Source organism: Enhydra lutris, unplaced genomic scaffold (genome assembly GCF_002288905.1).
Source record: "Enhydra lutris kenyoni isolate GAN:26980312 unplaced genomic scaffold, ASM228890v2 scaffoldscaffold22, whole genome shotgun sequence".
NCBI classification, from domain to species: domain Eukaryota; kingdom Metazoa; phylum Chordata; class Mammalia; order Carnivora; family Mustelidae; genus Enhydra; species Enhydra lutris.
Genome location: NW_019154106.1, coordinates 11,574,197 through 11,597,765, shown reverse-complemented (window position 1 = coordinate 11,597,765; position 23,569 = coordinate 11,574,197). Strand labels below are relative to the sequence as shown.

The window sequence follows — 23,569 nt, the reverse complement described above, 5'->3', positions numbered from 1 at the left end:
CAAGTGGCCCCTTCTCTTGCCTGTTTCCATCTCCACGCTGCAGTGATTTTCACAAGCACAAATTGGATCATGCCTTGTTTTTTTTTTTTAAAGATTTTATTTATTTATTTGACAGACAGAAATCACAAGTAGGCAGAGAGGCAGGCAGAGAGAGGAGGAAGCAGTCTCCCCGCTGAGCAGAGAGCCTGATGCGGGGCTCGATCCCAGGATCCTGGGATCATGACCCGAGCCGAAGCAGAGGCTTTAACCCACTGAGCCACCCAGGTGTTCCGATCATGTCTTGTTTTGTGCTTTTTCCTCAAACACTTTGCAGATGAGAGCAAATCCCTTCAAGGTCCTGTGTGGTCCCTCTATCCCTGCTTCATTCCAGCAACATCAGCCGCCTGTGGTCCTTGAGCTCCTCATTCTCCTCTCAGGGTCTTGGCCATCTTCTTCCTTTTGCCTCAGCCCCTTGCACCGCTGTCCTCTTGTCACATTCGTGCACCTACGCGTCAAAGCCTTTCCTGACCACTGTCTCGAGTACCCGTCTTCCCACCACTCGACTCCCTCGCCCTTTGTTCTCGGAGCGCCCGTCACTACCTATGAGTGTCCTCCCGAGACCTCAGGCTGCAGTGGCGGGGGCCTCCGTTCATCTTTGTCACCACTGGGCCTGGCGTAGGTTACTAGCTTGTTCCTGACCTCAGGGTTGTCATGATAGAGTGTGGGAAAATGCAGTTTGATAGGCATCGCACAGGCAGACCAAGTTATTACAGTAAAGGACCATACAGATGCTGGACAGCCGTAACTCTGATCTTCACAATATTGCAGTTGGCCCTAGTAACGACCCCCTCAACCACCCCTTCTTTGATGTTCCTGAGAGGCATCTGCTTGATTTGCCTACTGAGAATGAAGGCGTTAAAATCCCATCAGAAGGCTTTGCAGATGTGTCCTTAAACGCCTGGAGCTTTCCCGCTGCTCTTGGATAAAGCAGGGACCAGGCACAGGGGCCTTCTAGTGGCCGGGTCACTAGACATGCAGCCTAAAACATCCCAGTGTCAGCCCTCACCAGCTGGACGGTCTTTTGAGCCACACACAGCTGTGGCAGTGTACCTGCAGAACGGCCCATCCCACTCCAAAAGGTTATAGAGAGGACTGGCAAGATGATGAGTGTGAGTGTTCTTTGTACACCATGGAAGAGCTATAAGGTGATCCCCTTTGTGCACTGTTGGATGAACAATAACGAGAAGTATCTGAAGATCGAATCCTATTAATAGGGGAGCAGTTAAATAAGTCACGGTGCAATGGCACACAGTGGAACACCACACGACTTGTTAAAAAGGGTGGCTCGGGGCGCCTGGCTGGCTCAGTCAGTGAGCATGGGACTCTCAATCTTGGGGTTGAGTTAGAGCCCTATGTTGGGTATACAGGCAACTTAAAAAAGTAAAAAACAAAACGGGGGACCTCTTATATAGTGACATAGAAAGATGTCCATGATGTATCATGGGAAAAAATGGTAAGAATATCTATAGTTCTAATTACATATGTATATGCATAAAAAAATCACTTGGAGGACAATATACTGAACTGTTAGCAGTGTGTTTTTGTTCATTTATTAGTCAGAGAGAGAGAGAGAGAGCACAAGCAGAGGGAGCAGCAGGCAGAGGAAGCGGGCTCCCCGCTGAACAGGGAGCCCGACGTGGGGCTCCATCCCAGGACCGTGGTATCATGACCTGAGCCGAAGGCAGATGCTTAACCGACTGAGCCACCCAGGCGTCCCTATCAATATGTTTTTGGGGCCAAGGGTGTGAAATCTTGACACTTTCCCTGTGTCATATGCAGATTTCTCTCCACTTCTTTAGATTGACTTAACATCTAAGTAATTTAAGACAGTGTATTCATAACTGGCCAAGTACACACACCACTGATTCCCTAGGTCACTTCTAGAAGTTTCCCAACCCTCAGGTCTGAGTGAGGGTAATAGTGCCTCGGAGAATGAACTTGGCTAAGGTGGGAGCTGGTGGAGTCACAGAACAGCCTTATGCGCAAGTCACCAAGCAAAAGGAAAGCAGAGGCTGTTAGGAGACCTGCGAACGCTTCACAGCTGCGCTTCTGCAGGAAGAAGGAAAAAGGTCGAAACAATGCTATTAGCTGATTTTAAGATGCTGATTCCTCAGATTAAAGACTTGCTTCCTAAACACCCTCACGGTAGTTTCTCAAAGGTCACAACATTAATATACTTAAAATGTGGCCAGGCAGAGGAAAAGCAGAAGTTGCCTTCAACTCCCTACTTTCACTTCTCACACAGTGGACTTCCCTGCCCTTCAAAAGCAGATGGTAGATGGCATCCAGTTCTCTGTATCAAATTCAGAAAGTCGTGTCTTGGCCTTTCTAATGACGGACAGGACAACTTCAGTGCAAGCCAGCTGGCTGACACTTAATCTTCCTGGAGATGGAGCTGGGATCCTTCCTGATTCAAGTCAGTTTGGAAGAAATGCAGCTTAGAGGAAATGGGAAGCTTGCTGGGAGCTACGGCCCGGGCTTACTGAAGTGGTTCTCCGACCCCCCAGTTGTAGGCCATCTCAATTACGGAGTACGGAACACCGGGCCACAGTTCTCAGGTAACTGCCTTGCTCTCATGCAGCATGTTCGTGGGCTGCAAAGTCAAACGCTTTGGCTCTGAAGTCAAGCACAACTAGATCAGCTGCTTCTGCCCTGCTGTGACTTATTTTCTCACTAGAAACAGAAGGCTACTCCTATTTTTAGTTCTTACAGAGGAATCACCCTTTTGGTCATAGTAGCAATACATGGTCACTGAAGACACTGGAAAATATGGAGAAAGGAACAACCACCCCCAGACACAATCCCCTGCCACCTTTCCCTTAAAGGTCACCACTGCTACTTTGTCACCTTTTCCGCTAAGACTAAGTCATATACATACATATACAGAACCTACCCTACACTTAACATTGTATTTTAGCATCCCATGTTAACTGAACTCTTTAAATGCAATTTTTCCTAAAAATATTTCTCCCAAAAATATAAGCAATGCGTTTTCTCTATGGAAAACTTGGAAAACACTGAAAAGCAAAAATTAGCTTCCCGTATTCCCATCACCTGGAGACATACATACATCAGTAACCAACAGGAACATAACCTCCCCTCACCAAGTAGTTTTCTCATTATATATATATATATATATATATATATATATATATATATATATATATCATTCCTTTGGAATCTTTCTAAAACCCAATTAATTAGAGGCTGTGAGTACTTCTGAAGGTCTTCACATCACCAAAGCACTTCCAGAAATGTAATTTCTCCTACCAGTATAAGTGGCAGTCTCAAATTCTCACTAGCATTATTTTTAAAGATTTTGTTGATTTGATAGGTTGAAAAGGTATCTTATTTGTTATTTCTCTGTTATGGGTGAGGGTGAAGTTCTCAATGTTACTCACTTGCATCTTCCTTTATAAAAATCATTAATCACAGCTCTGTTACCTACTACTTAATACAGTCTCCTTTTTCTTAGAGGATTATATTCACTGATTTTTTTTTTTTTTTTAAGATTTATGAGAGCAAAGAGTGAGACAGAGTGTGAACGGGGGTGGGGAGGGAGGGGCAGCAGGAGAGGGAGACAGAGACTCTGAAGCAGGCTCCCTGCTGAGCACGGAGGCTGCCCTGGGGCTCTATCTCACAACCAGGAGATCACAACTGGAGTGGAAACCAAAAGTGCCCGCCCCACCAACCGTGCCACCCAGGCGCCCTTGGGAAGGAGCTTTTAGTACTAGCTTCCATTTGAACCCACTGAGGCATGGGATGACTCTGTTTCTGTTTTCTGGCCAGAAATCGCTTGATCCTGAAAGTCTCACGAGAAGACCCAGCGAGGAAGAGTTAAGTGCACACACCATGATGGCGGTGTGAGGGGAGAGCGCGTGGTCTCTTATCTGGAGCATGTTAGAGTAAAAACCACACCCCCATCTGAAATAACACAAATTTACTATGGAAGAATTATCAACGCTTCCCCATCCCATGAGGAGACGAACTGCGCAATGCCAGGCAGAGCTGGCCACGCTCTCTGAAGCCTCCGCGAGTCCCATGTGCTGGGAGGTGGAGCGGATGCAGATGGACTGCACGGTGTGTCCCCACACTTCACAATCTGGTTTTGTAGTTGAGGGGAGCGGGGGAGAACTGAAAGCACCTAGGTTTTTCAAGGAAGGTCACCATGTGAACATAAGGTCTTTGATCTGTCTCGCCTACGACAGTACAAAAGTGAAATCCTCATCCGTCCCCAACACCAAGACGTCTGCCAGTCCATCAAAACAGGCTAGAGACACATTTGCAATCAAGTTCAGCCAAGAAGTAACAAGAAGGAGAAATGCAGGCACTCGGTTCTTCAAGTATACAATTTGTTTTTATTTACAATACCCTATAAAAATGTAAATTTAGAAACTTTAATTTTTATTAATTAGAACCAAACAAAAAAGATAAAGCACAGAAAGGAAGAAATAATAGTCAAGTATTCACTTGATCAGTTGTGAGGGGAAGGGAGGAAAGGCGCATGGTGGAAACAGTCAGTAGGGAAGGGCAGAGGGAAGCTAGGTCATGTCACCGGGAGCAGCTGGTGGGGCCAGGGCTCCAGAAGGGGGAGAGACAGAGATGGAAAGCAAGGACAGCTGGTTATAATGGAGGACTTTACTGTTGTATGAGACATGTTTGTGCAAAATGTTGATTCTCTTTAAATATCATAACCTGTCCCCTCACTAACATTCGAAAAGGTGAGAAAAGCAAAAAGTTTATCATCAGGACAGTCATGTGAAACTGACTGTGATTAAATTTTCCGGAGGGCTGTAATCCCTGGAGATCAAACCCCTTGTCCTGCTCGGCTGCTGCAGAAGAGGGGGACGGGTGGGAAGGACCACAGTGGGCTATCCCTGCCAGGACTGAGAGCCAGGCCCCTGGCTGCCTGGGAGAGGGACCTGGAGACAAAGGGGAAGGGCAACAGTTCTGCCTGTGGTGTGGAGGAGCCTGCAGAGCAAAGCAAGCCGAACTGAGCTTCCGTGGTTACCTTTGGAGGTTGCTACCCAGGACACCAAATAAAAACGGGGAAGCGGGAAGTAAAAGCATGGCTTTATTGACGTTGTCTCAGGAAGACAGAGCGAGTGTGCAAACACTACACTGTGGAAGCAGGCTCTAAGTCCGGCTCATCTGGGGCAACCTTGCACGCCCTGGAGGGTACAGGCTCAAGTGCACTGTAGTTGTAGCAGGAAAGGGCTTAACCATGTGCCGTATCACCGAGGCGGACAGATACAAAGGAAATATGGCGGTGAGGAGATACAGGACTTCTCAGCCTAGAGCTGGGAGTCAGCCCATTACGAGTTCTGATTTTATTAATGTGCTGCATACCCTGTATTTATATTAAAACAAGTAGAACCCACCAAATTAATTACAAGATGGACTAGAAACAGATTAAAAATACATCAGCTGGTTTGATTTCAGAGGAGGGACGTGTCAACTCTGTATTTCTCAATCTAAAACTCGTTCTTCAAGGATCCTCTGGAGACCACATGAACGTGTGTACGGGGTGTGTGTGCACACATATGTACGTACATATGTATGTATATATATATCGGTTTCTACTTAATTGGTTCTCCTATAGTTGTATTAATATGGGGCAATGGAAAGAAGACTTTAACAGGATGAGGGAAGGAATCCTTTGGCAGGCTACGATCTACTCTGAACTGGAGTACTGGGGGTGGGAAAGGGGAGAGATTATATTTGTGTCTCTAGGGCAAAGAAAATGCAAAATTGAGAAGAATTGAGGAAAAGCAGGACATGCAGAATTGTAACACAGAAGGTAAGAAGGAACCAGCCGAAGTATCACCCAGCCAAATTCCACAGAGCAGTGGGGAAACATCTGGCACTGACAGCCGACCCCAGTTGACAGGAATCAGTCCCACAAGACGCTCTGGGAAATAAGCTACCTTCCCTCCCTCATTAAAAACACTCCATTGTGAGGCGGCAGTGCAGGTGGCAGCCAAAAGGAGGTACAGGACACATTTGGAGATCTTTTATCGGATCCCCTGAACTAGCCTATGGGTATAAAGAAAGAGAGAAAGGAAACTTGTATAAATGAGTTAAAACAGAAGGCAATATTTTGCATTAAAGTTACATCCTTGTTAGAATTCTCTCAACAAAACACCTACAGTATCTCTACCTTTCCTTACTGAACTCAAGGGTGCTTCTGTACCCCATACAGCATCTCGTATCTAGTAGATACTCATGTAGTTGATACAAGTCTTTAATGTCTTCCGCTAAATTCAGTTTTATGCCCCTGATCTCCTCATTATAATGTCTAAAGTGCCAATTTTAGTAAGATGTGGAACTCTCCTGTTTCAGACTTACTGCAGCTTTGTCTCCAGCAAGTTCAGTTTCTGTCGGTCAACATAGCGAGAAAAGAGGGACACCAGGTTTGTGGGTATAGAGATTGGCTTGGCCAGGGCTGCTTGGGGAATCCGCAGAAGTTCTCGGGTTGCCATGAACATCACCTCTGTCCTGAAAGAAAAACCGTTAACAACACATAAGAACAATATGAGAAAAAGAATAAACAATGATCTAAAAGAATGTGAAAGAAGAAACACAGCCCGGACTGACCACTGGTTGTTCTGTGTTGATTCTGTAGCGGGGTCTGAACTCTGGAGGTCTTCCCCACGGCTCAGGACGACGAGGAGCAGTGACAGGCCAAACTACAAGAGGAGAGAGAGGGAATCCAATTCAGCTCCTGATCCTCCACCAGCACTGAGGGGATCCCAGCACTAGCCCACAACAACCCCGCTGCTGTGCTCTGGCGTCAGCAAACATTAGACAACCATGAGCTGGGAGGTCGTGTCCTTCTCCTGGCTTTACTTCAGGCAGAGCAGCAACAGCATCACCAACGAAAAGGGGAAATCCCAGCGCCAAGCGTCCTCTCTGCTCCCCCACCCCAAAGTGAGATGAAATTTTTTCCCTGCCACAGATAATGTGGGATTTAGTTTTTCTTGCATTTACTAAAACAGAAATGGATTAAAAAAAGCCAAAGATAAACTTTGATACAGAACATTAAAGTTCACAGAAAAAGAAAAAACATTAAATAGGTTGATATTTTGAATTAAGAAAAAAGATGTGAAGACCGGTGGGAAAATGTACAAAGAGAAGTGACTGAAATGATTAGGCTATGAAGAGACTTCCTTGAATCTCCTGAAAAAGTTCCCTTTACAAAGTTTCCATAACACACCCCTAGCGGACAGATAAAGTTTTATGTAAGACGTTCAAAGCAGAGAAGGGATACACAGATACATTCATATATGTAGGACTATTAAAATTTACACAACCTGCTCTAGAGATTAAAGATTTGTTTTATTCAATGGGCAGTACTGGCAGGAAACACGTGGTCTAATGGGGCACAGAACGGAACACAAATAGCGACAAGCAGCACAAGATTAAATGCATGAATCACAGCAACAGTGGATCTGAAGGGAACCCACGTATCTGAGCTCACCTCACAGAGGAGAACCCTCATGTCATTGTCAGAAAAACAACACTGGGCTACACATACAATCACCTGTCTGACCTTGTGGCTTTCTATTGCTTTTATCAACATTAAACTCAGAGCCCAAGTAATGCAGAAGGCCCACAGCCTGTCACTCCAGAAACCCCATCTCTGTCACCTCTCAACTGCCCTTGAGTCCTGCTTTGGCAGGTTTTCAGGTGTCAGGGGGAAAGAGGCCTTGACTTTCTCACTGTGCTCACACAAGTGCCAACTGAGGAAGGGCATTACGCTGAACTATCACAGCGGTACGCTCATCTGAGTGAAAGGACAGCTCTGAAATCACCCTTGTCACCTTCCCTTACAAGTCAGGAAACTGGCTCAGCAAAGTGAAAGAATGTGCTGTCACAAACCTAGAGACTGGCAGGCAAGGAATGGAAAGCTGCTCTGAAAGCTCATGTTCTTCTACGTTACACGTCCCCGGCAAGTCTCTGGATCGTCAATCTGACGTAGACGAACATGGGACGGGATGTTCTCCTATTCACGGTCTTACGAGTCAGAGTGCAGGCTACCTGTTTCCTTCCTCACGTCTGTACTTGGATTTTATCTGAGATTACAGTGGTGTGAACTCAAAGATGTTTTCCAGCCCTCTCTGCACTTACGTGTGGCACGTGAGGAAAACCTGGCCACTGAAATTAAGCAGAAGTTGTTGGTTACAACTCTTGGAAAACGTCCCAACAAGCTAATCCACACGCTTGGCCCCTCTGCAGGCACCTCTCTTCCTGAAGCAGAGTGGAGCCGGAGAGGTCACGAGGTGACAGCCACCGCTGAGGCTGTGGAGAAGGCGAGCCAAAGGAACCTATATCCCTGATGACACGTGGACACTATGCCAAAGCCATTCCATGTGAGAGACAGAAAAATCCCATTTTGTTGAAACCACTTATTTCTAGCCTCTGACACTAGGCGCTTAATGTAACTCCTGGCTGAGAGACACCTTTTCCAAAAAAGACTGAATGATTTATTTTAGAGATTGAGACAGAGAGAGAGGCCTTGCGTGGGCACACACATACAAGGGAAGAAGGGGCAGAGGGAGAGAGAGAGATTTAAGCAGATTCTGCACTGAGCACAGAGCCAGATACAGGGCTCCATCTCACGACCCTGAGCTGAAACCAAGAGCAGACGCTTAGCCCACTGAGCCACCCAGGCACTCCTGAAAGAAACCTTTTTACAAGTTGCCACAGCAGCTATTATCTGTATCTATAACTCAAATCTAGAAGGCTGGCCAAGTTCAGGGACCTAAGAGGGTGTGAGCACCTTGTTCTGGAGCACAGCAGCGAGGTGAGGGTTGGAGGGTGCTGGTGCAGCTGCGCTTTGAGGTAGGTTCATGAGCTGTTGCAGAAGGCTGGTGACAGTCACTGACGGAAGGTGATACAGTAGCAGAGAGAAGGGACTCAGTAAGCATGGCAGCACCTACAAAAAAATGAGGAAAAGCATGACGTCCTGGCAACTGTGACTTCAGTCAGCCTGCATCAATGGACATGGACAGGAGGATGCCCAGGGGCACCCTCAAAAGGCCTCAGGCAAGATTTAACACAAAAGGGCTGTCAAGTCTAGCAGGTACTACTACTGGAGTCTCAACAATGGGTTCTGAGGTTTCTACTGAGAACTTTCAAAATTCCATTTGCACAGGAAACATGACTTGTGTGAACCAAGGTTGTAAAATCACTTCTCAAATGGCAAGATTCATGATAAAACATCAGTATTTGGCTTCATCCCACAAATATTTCAATGTCTACAGTGTGTTTGAGGGCTATAGTGAAATGGTAAACAGCCCAGGCCTGCAGGGATGTACAGTTAAGTGGGGAGTCATAAGTAAACTGGCAATTTCAATACACTATGAGAAGGACTCTGAGACGGGTAAATCCTGAGCGCCATGGAACTACCCTGATGTACTTTTAGACTTAACTGGCTCTTGTCTGATCTTTATACAGGCTCAATGAGGAAGTGGAAAATGATAGATTTTGCAGCTATTAGGCAAGCTAAGCGAGCAGATGCTCGGCATTCAGAGTTCCATAGCTAGTAGCGAGAACCAGAATCCAAGGCTGTTGAATTCTGGCCTGCGAGTCATTCAGTCCTTTTCGTCATGAGGCCCAGACTGGAAGGTTAAAACACAGTGCTACCAGTGTTAACTAGGCTCTAACATAGGAAAGGAAATCAAGTGCTTCCAGCACTCAGTGCCCATGGTATAAAAAGTGACAGCTGGTTTTACTTCAGATGGCATTCAAAGATGGAGAGTAGACTTTTAGTGATCTACCACTCTAAACAAACAAAGCTTTAACAACAAAAGGAGTTTTAATCATACATAAGAGTATAATGAAGTCTGTGTACCCATCACCCAGCTTCAATAATTAAGTCATCCACATTCTACCAATCTTATTAAAATTAAATCTGTCCCTCCTATATATCCTATCCTTTCATCCATAAATACTTCAGCTTGTATTTCTAACAAATTCTCTCACTTAACAAAATTAACAGCCGTTCCTCAGTATCACCTAGTATCTCCTCCATATTCATTTTCTCCAGTTGTCTCAAAAAGATCTTTTAGCAACTGATTTATTCTAATCATGATTCCAATAGGACCCACACATACCATCTGGCTGGTAAGGCTTTCAAAATCTGTGAACTGGTCCCTTGCCCACTGCCTATCTTCTTTTCTCATGCTATTTGGTTGCTGACATTCCACAGCTTGGATTTGGCTAACTGCACCTCTGTGGTGTCACTTAATAGGTTCTACTATCCTCTGTCTTTCCAATAAAAACTGATGCTTAGAATCAGAGGTTTGATAAAATTTAAGTTCATCAGGGGAAGGCAAGGGTAAGAAAACTTCACGGACAGATCTGTGTGCTCACTCCTGCATTATGTCAAGAAGCACACAGTGTCTGGCTGTCCCCCTTCTTAGACGGTGATCATTTGTTTGCTGCCCCAACCACCATAAAATTCCCTATTCACCTTTAACCTGATGCGTTTTGCACCAGTAAGGACTGCTGTACAGACTGACTGACAGTGCTTTTCCATTAGGTATTGTAAATTGGAGATTTTCTAATTTTATCATTTCTTTTGCATTTATTAGCTGAAACTCTTCTAGGAAGAACTTTCTATTATCAACTTGCTGGCTACCATGATATTTAGTTGTAATGAAAAGGCAGGATAAATGTTTGAGTTTTTTCCCTATTTACCCATTTTCAGAATAATGAGTTGATGGCCTAGCAATCTCTGAAGGTGATTAAGTATTTTTTGGTATCATTAAATTAAAAATATTAGACATATTTCAATCCCCAGCTGTAATTTTTCTTTCTGAAGCAAATGATCCCATTTTTGGCCAACAGGAGTCCCTTCAGTTTTGTCTGTGCATCTTTCATGTGGGACCCTAGTAATCTTTTAGCTTCCTTACTTTCTGGCACAAGATATTCCAGGATTACCTTGTGTATCTTATGCCTCAGACATGCAACCAGTTACTGCTTCAAGAAATGGTATTCAGAGATGTAGTCTATTACTCTTTAACACACATAGGCAGAAACTCCACCCTTATAATTAACCAAGTTTTCCTCACTAGCAAGCCCTTCCACTAAGGCAGACATCTTTGAATTCTAAGCTCCTAGCCCTACACGCTATATTTCTAAGACCCAAAATAGCTCCTGGTACATAGACGTGTAATAAATATTAAATAAATATTTACTGAATGAATAAAGCTTTCCCAAACTTATTTCCACTGATGAGGTCCTCTAGGACCGAGGGTTCACCCCATGACCTTCTAAGGAAGCTGCTGGTTTCTGTCCGGCTTCCATTTTCTAGGATAAACCTCAAATCCTTAAACTTTCTTCCAACCCATTTTTCCTTCTTAAAGATCTTTAAGAAACATATTTGTCTCATCCCGCTTCACTTTTCCACATGAGGCCTCAACTTTGCATTAATTTCTTCTGCCGGTGCTACAATTTCAAAGGACTTTTTCAACTCACTATGATTTCAGAAGGAGTAATTTTCAACTTTCATGCCATACCACCTACATGGTATCCTGGAATCATGTTTGATGTGGATCATCACCAGCTGGTTACTGATCAAGCATCATCTGTTGTGAGAGGCTCACTCTCATTAAGTTCCAACATTCTGAACCTCACACTGAGTAGTAGCTACCTGTTGTACTACCCTTTTCAATTGCTTGCAATGAACTTCTAGAATGATTCTAAATAGCGCTAATCTTTCAAGTGTTGGGACAAGGGTAAGTAGAGAGCAGTTCTTACCAAGAGTTTACTTATAAACTTGAAAATCATGTTTCAAAGTCCAGCCTAGTTTAGATCACGACAAACGTTATTTACGAGCACTGACTTGATTCCTGTGGCACACCATTCAACTAAATCTGCAGCTAAATGTTAAGCTCCTGACAACAGCCCAGTGAATACTTTATATCCAGCAAAGTAACCAAGACTATACATCTCTAAATTTTAGTAAGCATCGGATTCAGCTGGGGATTCTCTTACAGATATAGAAGCCCTGACCTTTCCTCTGTAAATTCTGATTCAGCATGTTTGGAGTAGGACTGAATTACCTGCCTCCCAAGAAATTCTGATACACAACACAGCTTCATGACTATGACAAATACGATGGGATTACTGCTTTCCTCAGCTTAGGAACTTGGTCTGTTAGAGCAAAAATGGGATTGAAAGTATAGTCCTAGAGTAAAGTTTTGCTTTAAACAGTCAAATCCTACTGCTGAAGGTTAGACAAAACAACAGAAACAGGAAGAGGGGAGGGAATGAAATCTGGATTCTAGAAACCTTATCAACTATGAAGACTCAAAGGAAAGAAGTCCCACATGGGGGATCACCTCATCTTGTGCATCCTTCTTGATAAGGAAAGGGAGATTCCTGGCTGTTGTCATGAGAATGTCAGCTGCTTGCTCTGTGGAGAGGAAAGGAAGAATACGGGCAACCATTCTCTTCCCTTTTCGGATACACATGATCTGTACAAAGTGGTCATCACTTGGCCTGCAGGGGAAGGAAATGCTCACTTAGGTTAGCAGGAACTATTTAACACGTCTTTTTTTCTCCTCTTACATGTTACTGAATGAACATGCTGTGCTTATTTTCACCCTATGATGACCTGTGCTACAAAATAATGGGAATTACTTCCCCACCTCTCTACCAAACAATAAGTCATTTTTCAAGTTTCGCAAATGTAGAAAATCGTCTTCACAAACATACATTAAATAGACTTGTTCAAACTACAGATGTTCATTTAAGTACTATGTAACTAGACAAACAACCAGCAAAATCTGAAAACATACATAAGCAAAAAGAATATAAAAACAATCATTTCAGAATTAACTTTATACTGTTACCATTTTTCAAAAATTTATTTGTATGACAGAGAGAGAACAAGAGAGCATAAGTAGGGAGAGTGGCAGAGGGAGAAGAAAAGCAGGCTCCCCATGGAGCAGGGAGCCTGATGCGGGACTCAATCCCAAGTGACCTGAGCCAAAGGCAGATACTTAACTGACTGAGCCACCAAGGTGCCCCTACTGCTACCATTTTTAAGAACCTTAGTTAGATCTGCGTGCTCACTCACTGTGTATTTTTTTCATTAAAACAAAAACCAAAAAAAAAAAAAAAAAAAAAAACCACACCCCAACAAAAAAGAGTCCAGAGGATTCACATGGCTTTGTACTTGGCTTTCTTCACCAGACAACTTCTTAAGACAATTTTCCATCTCAAAAGATATACTTTAACTATGTTGATTTGATGGCGCCATAACATCCCCAGCTAAGGAAAGCCCACCTTTATTCAACCAGTTGCTTGTCAACCTGACTCCAGAAATGGTGTGTTGAAAAGGGGTTTATTCTTATGTTCTGGTTTGTGTGTGTCCTGGCTTAGAAGAATCACCAATTCTTTTGCATGGGCAAAGGAAAGGGAGTTTTCGGGACAGAGTCCTCTTGCATTCATCAAATAAACACTTGGGGTTTTGTTTTTTTTTTTTTTTTAAAGATTTTATTTATTTGTCAGAGAGAGAGAGCAAGAGTGAGCACAGGCAGATAGAATGGCAGGCAGAGGCAGAGGGAGAAGCAGGCTCCCTGCTGAGCAAGGAGCCCGATGTGGGACTCGATCCCAGAACGCTGGGATCATGACCTGAGCCGAAGGCAGCCACTTAACCAACTGAGCCACCCAGGCGTCCCAACACTTGGGGTTTATAGAACATTTACTGTTTGCAAGATCCTGGGTGGGACAGATGACAGATACAGATAAAAGGATACATTAAGGAGCTTAGTCCCCACTGGAAGACTGATTGGCTACGATAGTGTATAAGCATTCTGTGGAAATTCCAAGAAAGTATAAATATCTGTACTTTCCAACTTAGTAGAAGAGACTACATGAAGATTAACAGGCTGGAATAAATTTAGCACGAAGCAAGTACAACCTATAGGCTCAAACGCAGACACCAAATCATGCTCCCCACTGTGTCTCCAGTGCCCAGGATAGTCCCTCTCAGAGACTAAATAGGTAGGTATCAAATAAATTAATCCGGAATAAAGAGATTTTTTCCTGGCTGAGAAGGATTATGAAATGCTTTATATGACGCGGCATTTGAGTTAGGCTGGAAGGATAGACTCTGAGCTTCCTGGGATGGTAAGGAAGATATCCAAAAGACAGAGAAATGTGGAAAGCTCAGGTCAGCCAAGTAAGGAGTCCAGCTGGTCTCATGTGTCCCTCCAAGTGTACAATTCTTACCTCTCTTGTCCAGGCAATTTCCCCCTTAAGTTGTCATACATGCTACAAATTTTGTGCTTTCTTTCATCCGCCAGGGCAGGTCGCTCTTCTTCTAGACTTAGGAGATACCGCCTTTCATAATCCTCCACATCCAGGAGTAAACTATAGGTCTAAGTGAGACACAAAGCAGGCCACAGCATGCTGGGTCAGGATCAGAGTATTTGATAAACAATTTCACAGTTTAAGACCACCAGGTAAAGACAAAAGAGTGAAAACGAACTGTAGTAAGACAGAGGAAAAGGGTGCTCTTTTGAATCCAGAAAAACATAATGAAAGAACTTAAAGAATTCCTCCCTGTTTGTTGTCCCTCCTGACCACTAACCCAGGAGGTGAGGACAGTGAATGATTCCACCCTTTGCAAACCTTCCAGCAGCAAGAACAGCATTATAACAAAAAAAAAAAAAAAAAAAAAAAAAAAAGAACAGCATTATAACGAAACGATCTGCATCGCTGCTTCAAGTGATGCCTTCTATTTATAAACACAGTAGTAATTTTACTCCTGGGTGCCAGGCACTGTTCTAGGCACTACGCTTATACTCATTTACCAGACACTCTCCACAACCCAGTCAGAAAGAGATGACGTTATCATTTCCACTGCTGAAGACGAAGAAAATGAGGACAGCACAGAAAGGTTAAGCAGCTTGCCTCAAGTCACAGACTCAGTTAGAAATGCAGAAGACGTGATTTGCAGCCTGGCTCCATACTCCGTGCTCTTCCTCACCATGCCTATGGCCTAGACACACAGTATTTACACTTTACAAACGAACTGCCTACAGAGTACCACATTTTTCTTCGCACCCAGCACAGTGTCCAGCATCCAGGGGATATCCAGTAAATACCTGTGAACTGACCTAATTAACTCAATTCACAGGTGGAACAATGTAATTTTTATTCTCATTTTCTTAGAAAGGTGACCTGCTCCCAAACACTTAGCGATTAACTGACCAAGCCTGGACAAAGACCCAAGACTTCTCACTGCAACTGCAGTGTTCTTTCCATGAAGCTGGAGGTGAGGCACGGCACACTCTTTTCTAGTGTGCTCTGGTACATAACAGACACGTAAGAAGAACATATTCACTAATTAAAATCACAGAACACCGACTGCTCACTTTTCCACTTCTTTCGTACTACATCTATATGACAGTTCCTTATTTGAAACTAGCTACAGCAACAAATTCTAAACTTACTTTCTCAATTATGACAAGGGTTTTTCGTCTCTTGTCCCGAACCTGTTTTTCTTTTGTCTCCTAAAAAAAAAGACAAGACTACTCAGTGTGAATTCTTCACCTCTGTTAAAAATAACTTTCTAAGTATGCATACGTACTTCCATTTGCGACAATACTGTGAAAAAAATCTTAACTCTTTGAAAGTTAGTAATCTAAACCAACACTAACTGGACGAAGGTTATAGAACACACTGAATTAACCCACAAAGACTATTAAACTGAATTTACAGGTGGGCAAAAGGTAATTACAGAATGCAGTAAAGATGCAGACAATCACAGGAAAATCTTAAAACACACAGAAAATGGTAGTTTTTGAAACTGGAACGAATAACCCAGTGCTGTTTGCAGCCGGTTACCCAGTTTGAAGACTCCTGCCACCCCAAGTCTAGCCTGGCTGCCTTGGAGAGGAACGTGTCAGCACTTCAGCCCACCTGCAGGAAACCAGAGCGCCGGGACATGTGGTGGGGAAGCTCCCAGTCACACGACAAACAACTCTGTTGTGCCTGATTCCCTCCCACAGTGACTCCTAGGCACCAGTGACAACCCAGAGTTTCTTGAACACACAGTTGTGCCGATACTTACATCATCCTCACTCCGAGACGTCACAACAGCATCGATCATTTTTCGGGGGTTATTCACACTGGAGACTGTAAGCTTTCCCAAAGAGCCCTCAAACTGCACTGTAAGGACAAAAACATTTTCAACAAGTAACTCAGCAGTGTAGGCAGGCAGCTTTCTAAGACCGCTATGATCTATATTCTTTGCTCACAGTCTAATGGTTCAGTACAGAAATCTATGTATCTAATGTGATCTCTTACCCAAATCTATCTTTTCCCATTTTTTGGTTGCAGTGGTAATAAAAACCTGAAGTATTTCCCTTTTATTATAGGGATACTAGAAATTATAACACATTTTAAAAAGTTAAGGAATCTCAGGGCGCCTGGGTGGCTCAGTCACTGAGCGTCTGCCTTTGGCTCCGGTCATGATCCTGGGGTCCCGGGATTAAGCCCCGTATCAGGCTCCCTGCAGAGCAGGGAGCCTGCTTCTCCCTCTCCCATTCCCCCTGTTGTGTTCCCTCTCTCGCTGTGTCTCTCTCTGCCAAATAAATAAATAGAAATCTTAAAAAAAAAATTAGAAGTTAAGGAATCCCAAGCAGTGAAGGATTTACAAGTCCATCTACTAAACCACTCATTCCACACAATAAAGGCAGACCTCTGCATTTCAGGACAATAGTCCTTACGAATGAGCTTTGAACGTCTGTATCCAGTCGTCTCCACAGTTATTTCTATTTATCGTACAGACAGCAGGTTCAATTTCTTTTATTGTGGGCCTAGGGGTAAGGCCCTTACCTGGCTTATACGCATGCTCCAGTTTGGCCACCTGCGGGGTGATGAGTTTGGTGCGCTCCTTTTTCGGGCCTTCGCCTTGTACTTCTTCAGCAGCTGACAGTTTCTCCAGTTTTTCAAAGTAATTCTACCACACGAAGATGATTTCAGTTGCAACACAAGCCCAGAGTACGGCTGCTCTTTATCATACACGATTATACTGGCGGCAGCAACAACTGGGACTCTACATATGCATCGATCTTTAATTTTTGCTAGACTGCCAGATATTTACTTCTCAAAAAATCCCAGCCTACAGAAAAGCCCAACATCAATGGAAATATCTTTAAAGTTAGACTGCCAATATGTTTAACTGAGAAAACCAGATTATTGATGCCAAAGAGATTTCAAAACATTGGCCCGAGAGCCTCTGTAAAGAATAAGAGGCAAACATAGAAACCTTCTAGTGAACAGTGAGAGGCTCTCCAGCTTCAGAAGAGGACAGAATTTGCTTAGTCAATTCTTACCCAATTGAAAACTACATCAAAAGCAGATTCTGTCAGTATGTAGGTCTACCAGTATCTCCCTGAGCGCCTCCCCAGAATAAGTGACTGAATGGTCGTCTACCTGGTAATAGAAATCGTCCAGGTAGGGATCAGTGCTTTGCAGCTGCATCATCTGGATTTTAGAGACCCAATCCTTCTCTCGCTGCAGCATGAGATTGGCATAGGGATCCTTTCGGAGATGGTCTTGATGACTGCTCCGGTGACTCCCTCTGTCTCCAGCACCATTGAGACTGCGATGCTGACTGAAAACAAATAGAGGGGCGCATTCACTCCAAGTCACAGTATTCATTAGGCCTTGTAACAACACAGGAACAAGCCCGGCCGGTTAAAAAAAAAAGATTCCACTTTGCTTTCGTTAACAAAGTGAAAAGAACCGAATCTTAATCACGTCGGAGAACAAAGAGCTATGCGATACACACTGAAAGAAATAACCCGGAGACCTGAGTGCCTCATCACCTGTGCTGCGCTCTCTCACCCACGGACTTCTGTTTAGGCCCTGCAACAACCCTAAGAGGTAGGTGGTTTTATTTTCTCCACTGAAGACAACAAACCGAGGCCAAAGAGATGTGAACGCAGGCCAATTTGACTCACAATCTATACACTTTTTTTTTAAATTGCAGAAAAATAATGAAATACTTCAAATACAGAGAAAAGCCCACAATAAACATTCATCTATCCACCACCCAGACTTAGTGGAAAAAAAAGAAAAAAATTTAGTTGCCCCAATTTGCCTCAGGGTTTTAAACAGTAGTATTAAAGCAACATACTGTTGTATTTAGTTAAGGCCCTTTTGCACCCTGTCTGGATCCTGGGTTCCCGCCTCCCTTCCTTCCCAGAGGAAACATTATCTTGACTTTGTATGCACTCCCCCTGAAATGTTCTTTTTTTTTCTAAAAAGATTTTATTTATTTGAGAGAAAGAGAGACATTCTGTGCCCATGTGCATGTAGGAGGGAGGGCGGAGGGAGAGAGAGAGAGAGAAAGAGAAACTCAAGCAGTCTCCACACTGAATATGGATACTGATGTGGGGCTCGATCTCACAACTGGGGACCATGACCTGAGCCAAAACCAAGAGTCAGATGCTTAACCGTCTGAGACACTTAGGCACCCCTCCCTGCAATGTTTTTAAGACTCATGACTCACGTATCCGTCTTTAAATATTATATGGTATTATTCTGTGTGCCTTTAACTTTTACATAAATGCTACTGGACATGTTAAGTCTGCCCCTTGCTTCTTATTCAATGTTACTCTCCTCACATTTATCTGTGTTGACAGCATAGCCAAGTATATACCAAAAAGAACCGCTAGCATGTGGTGTATCCATGTTTTCAACCTTATTATTTACTGCCAAATTCCCTTACAAGAGGCTGAGACTAACCAATATTCTTGCCAATAATGAGTGTTGAGACATTTCAAATTTTACTTGTCTGATGATGTAAAATAGCTATCTAATTTTAATCTGTGTTTTCCTGATTATAAGCAAGCTTGAAATATTTTTTTTTTCCGAGTTTAAGGTGTACAATATAATGGTTCAATGGTTTTAAATGTTACTTGGTGCTTATCACGATAATTGTACTCTTAATCCCCATCATCTATTTCACCCATCCCCCACCCTCCCTGCTCTCTGGTCACCATCTGTTTGTTCTCTATAGTTAAGAGTTTTTGTCTCTTTTTTCCTTTGTTCTTTTGTTTTGCTTCTTAAATTCCACATATAAGCAAAGTCATATCAGCTTTACTGAGGTGTAACTGACATAAAAAGAACTGTGCACATTTAATGTGTACAATTTTTTAAGTCTGGACATGCAAACACTTGCCTTACCATCACCACACATAAGATAATAGATATACTCAACACCCACCAGAATTTCTGTATCTCCCATTGTTTTTTTGTTTTTGTTTTTGTTTTTTTTTGGTGGTAATAACACTTTATATAAATGAGAGCCCCTCTCTTCAGAAATTCTCAAATATATAAAACCATACTGTTAAATTCCAGCACTAGAAGTTTCATATCTTAACATAGTCAAATGTATTAATCTTTTCCTTTATGGTTAGCACTTTTTGTGTCTTATTTTAAGAGCCTATGTTGTTCTTCCCCTGCAAAAAATATTCTAGAGCTTCTCTGAAAGTGAGAAGGAATTACACACATAGAACCATAAAACTAAAGGTTAAAGAAACCTCAAAGTTATGTTTAATTTTCTATTTTTGGTTTATGAACGATTATAGAACGTCAAACGCATGAAGGCAGGACTTTGACATACCTCGTTCTTCTTTCAGTCCCCCAAACCTACCACAGTGCCCGATATGCAGCCAGGGCTGCACACATAAGTACATATTTATATCTGTTAAAGATTAGATTACAGGCAAAAACAGAGCGACTGCTGGCTTTACGTAAGACAAAAATACAAACCTAGCCATTATATTTCAAAGTCACTTCTGAGCTGAGGTGATAAACAAAGGTAGTTGAGAGTATAAAAACGACTTAAAAAATCAGATCTATATTATATTTCTGATGTACGATAAACAGATTTATAGAATCTTAGAAATTAGTTAATAAAAAATCTTGTCATTTAAACCCAATGTATCAAGGTACTTGGGTGGCTCAACTGTTTAAGCGTCTGACTCTTGATTTTGGCTCATGTCAAGATCTCAGAGTTGTGAGATCAAGCTCTTTGTGGGGCTCTGTCCTGGGTGTGGAGCCTGCTTAAGATTCTCTTCTCCCCCCACCAAAAATGAAAAATAAATAAATAAATAAATAAATAAAACTAGCATATCAAAAGCATAAAATGACAGCACATATGATCTTCTTTACCAGTAAAATAAACTTAGTACAAATTAAATTTACTTAAAAAGTAAACTAAATAAGCAGCACCTTGTTATACTGTAAAAAAGGAAAAATTGAATTAAGAAACCACCAAGGAGCAGGATGAGTCCTTACTTTCTGTTCTGTTGCTGTCTCTGATGCAAGAGCCGACGGTGCTGTGGATGGAGGTGAGTCGTGTCTGGTCTAAACATTGGGGCCTGAGATCTAAGAAAAAAAAGGGAAAGGTTTTTAATTCTGTTGTTCTGTGATCTGAAGTTTTAGAGAATGTTGTCAATACAGGCTAACCTCACACAGCACACTCAAGGGAATATTCAAGTCTATCCTCAGATCTTTCAGAAGGAAAAGACTGTAGTACTTTTAAATGTCTTCTACAAAGACTAATTCTCAACTCCTAAGAAGAGGACCATAAAATTTGAGTGAATTCGCAGGGAAGCAGTGTAACTATTTTCTTCTTCCTCCTAACTGTAAACAGAAGTCTCAAAAGATTTAATGTGTTTAGTTTCAACTATTTGGGAATCACACTGAAAATCTATGTGTGATAGTCACTTTATGTCAACTTGGCCATAGGCTATGGTGCCCAGTTGTTTGGTCAAACACCAGTCTAACAATAATATTGTTATTAAGAAAAAAGGAAAAAGAGGACTTCTGAAAATGTGGGTGGGCCTCGCCCAACCAGTTGAAGGCACTAAGAGCAAAAACCTGCTATTTCCCAGACACAAAGCAATTCTGCCTCAAGCCTGAAACACAGAAGTGCTGCCTGCGCTTCCAACCTGCCAGCCTAACCTACAAATTTCAGACTCAAGAATGCAAGTTCAACTCTCATCTGAACTTCCACTTTCCTGGCCTGCTTTATGGATTTCCTTTGCCATTTCTTAAAGTAAATCTTTTCATTATATAAAGAAAAATGTATGTGCATATATACATATGTACGTGTGTATACATACAAATACTTCATTGGTTCTGTTTCTCTGAGGAATCCTGATACTATATGACATGTAATAAAATACAATCTCACTAGAAGCAGAAATTTAAACCCCTATTATAAAACCAGATTAGAAGTGAGCAACTTGGCCAGCACCGAGATGAGCTGACTTCTCAGCATCTACATCTCTGGTTTTTAGCATTTGGTAATTCTTGTTACATAATAAGCACTTTGTGCACGTGGATGTTTATAAAATGGATATAAAGTGAGACCTAAGAAAGGTTAGAAGAAATAAAGGGGTGATTAGCAATATGCAAATTACACAGGAAGCACGTGACTTTAGGAAAATGTTCATTCATAAGAATGCCTGGAGACCGTCAAACACTTTTGTGTCTGACAAGAAGACAATCCAATAACATCTCAAAACACATCCCTTGCAGACATGGAAGCCTCACTGATAAAGAGTCTTGGGCGACTGATGGGTAGAGTGGCATTAGTTTGCACACCTTAGGTTTTGCAGGTGAGGCCCTGGGCCCGGGGAGTGCTGCTGTGGAGGCGGCGGAGCGGCAGGGGGCGCAGCACTAAAGAAGGCACGGAAGCCAGGTGCTGGGGGAAGCACCTGCCCTACTCGCCCTTGCAGCAACTTGGGATTCATGGCAGCAAGCGGACTACCCACAAATCCAGGGACCCGTGCAAACTGGCTGGGAGACATCCGTCCAGGCGGTAGCTAGAAAGAGGGACAAGATCTCAGATTTAGTGAATCAGCAAGCCTCTTGCTTTTATCCACAGAAAAGTGAATACTGTTTCCACCAGTAACTTTGTTTGAAAAAGTGAAGGAATAAAATAAGAGGCAGTAGAGACTGATTAACAGCGAAGAGAGGTATTACCTATGAATGTTAGGAAAGCAAGAGAGCTCTTCATGGGTCGGGCTCATCACAAGCTTACCTGTGCTCCTCCAAGAAGCTGTGCTCTCTGGAGGGGGCTGAGAACAGGAGGAACACTAGGAGGGAAAGGGTGACCAAGCAGGGAAGAGTTCTAGGAAAAAAAAATATGACAAAAAATTATACATATTCTGTGAAATCTGTAAATCGATATAAAGGAATTTAGTAGGAATGCAGAATAAACTTGGATATAAAAAACTTGGATATAAAAAAGCTGTCTATGGAAGGAATATGAAAGAGAGCAATGCTAGACATCAGGAAGCACTATGATCATGTAACCTGAAGAAGGAGGCAGTAGGATGAGGGACTGAAACAGCAGGAAACCAGATGACCATGCAGGGTGTGAATTTTTTTTTTTTTTTTAAAGATCCTATTTGTTCATTTCACAGACAGAGATCACAAGTAGGAAGAGAGGGAAGAAGGGAAGCAGGCTCCCCGCCAAGCAGAGAGCCCGACGCGGGGCTCGATCCTAGGACCCCGGGATCATGACCTGAGCCGAAGGCAGAGGCTTTAACCCACTGAGCCACCCAGGCGCCCCCCAGGGTGTGAATTCTTAAAGATAAAAAAAAAAAAAAAAAAAAGCTCAGGTATGAAACAACTGAACATGATGAACCATGTCTTCTGACCTGGGGACCATAACATCCAGAAATTCAAGTATGGAGACTATAACAAGTGCACCTAATTTAGGAGACCTCTATATACTAATGGTGATCAGAAACCATATGCTGCACGTTTTCATCAGGACGTGAAGGCACATACCGGGACACTGCAGAGCTGGTTTGGAGACATCCTCTCACCATAGGGAGCAGGGTAACGTGGTGGCATCGGGGGCCGGACATGGACAGGCTTCGGACACAGGATCTATCAGGACAAACATATACACAACTACACTCAATGAAGTCAGTTTTTCCTCCACCTACTCTCCCTCCCCTCGAGTACTGGTAGAGACACAGAACTCAATGCAAAGCCCTACTTCTAAGCAAATTGCTACGGCTATGGGTTCATGTAAGAACCTTTGGTCACTTCCTCTCGTAAACACCAAGCAATGTGCCACTTGTAACTGAGGAAGATTTAGCTAATTCTCCAGTTATCCCCACCCTTCCATGCTATCTGAGGGAGGTACCAACAGATATTCTGACTTGCAATTCTCTGCAAGAGGATATTATTTTGGTAGCAGCGAGGGAGAAGGAATGATAAGAAAGCTGGAGGATTAACTAAGTCCTATTCTGAAGCCCCTGTGATATGGCCGCCATGCTCAGCTCTTTTGTGATACATTGGGACTCCACCGTTTTATAGAATACTGAACCTAACTAGGGCCATACCAACACCACCCTCCCCCCATACCTTCCAAATTGGCCTTCCTTTTCAGCTGCTGGTTTCAGGTGGAGGAAAGTCTATGGAACAGGACTGCACAGGCTCTAGGGAAAGCAGGGATATCTTAAAGGTA

The 23,569-nt window shown here is 43.0% G+C and overlaps 1 protein-coding gene across 1 annotated transcript in view; it reads right to left on the bottom strand.

The window, feature by feature from the left end:
• Positions 1-4,385: 4,385 nt before the first annotated feature.
• Positions 4,386-23,569, bottom strand: part of LOC111150077 (PAT1 homolog 1, processing body mRNA decay factor) — a 30,531-nt gene continuing 11,347 nt past the window's right edge. The window contains exons 6-19 of the mRNA XM_022507417.1: positions 22,882-22,983; positions 22,127-22,216; positions 21,688-21,908; positions 20,374-20,463; positions 17,500-17,680; positions 16,900-17,023; positions 16,133-16,230; positions 15,513-15,572; positions 14,287-14,435; positions 12,390-12,549; positions 8,822-8,977; positions 6,637-6,728; positions 6,388-6,537; positions 4,386-6,075 (exon numbers count right to left, since the gene is read on the bottom strand). Of these exons, the coding sequence (XP_022363125.1) occupies positions 6,054-6,075; positions 6,388-6,537; positions 6,637-6,728; positions 8,822-8,977; positions 12,390-12,549; positions 14,287-14,435; positions 15,513-15,572; positions 16,133-16,230; positions 16,900-17,023; positions 17,500-17,680; positions 20,374-20,463; positions 21,688-21,908; positions 22,127-22,216; positions 22,882-22,983 (1,695 nt within the window). The 3' untranslated portion in view covers positions 4,386-6,053. The remainder of the gene's footprint in view (positions 6,076-6,387; positions 6,538-6,636; positions 6,729-8,821; positions 8,978-12,389; positions 12,550-14,286; positions 14,436-15,512; positions 15,573-16,132; positions 16,231-16,899; positions 17,024-17,499; positions 17,681-20,373; positions 20,464-21,687; positions 21,909-22,126; positions 22,217-22,881; positions 22,984-23,569) is intronic.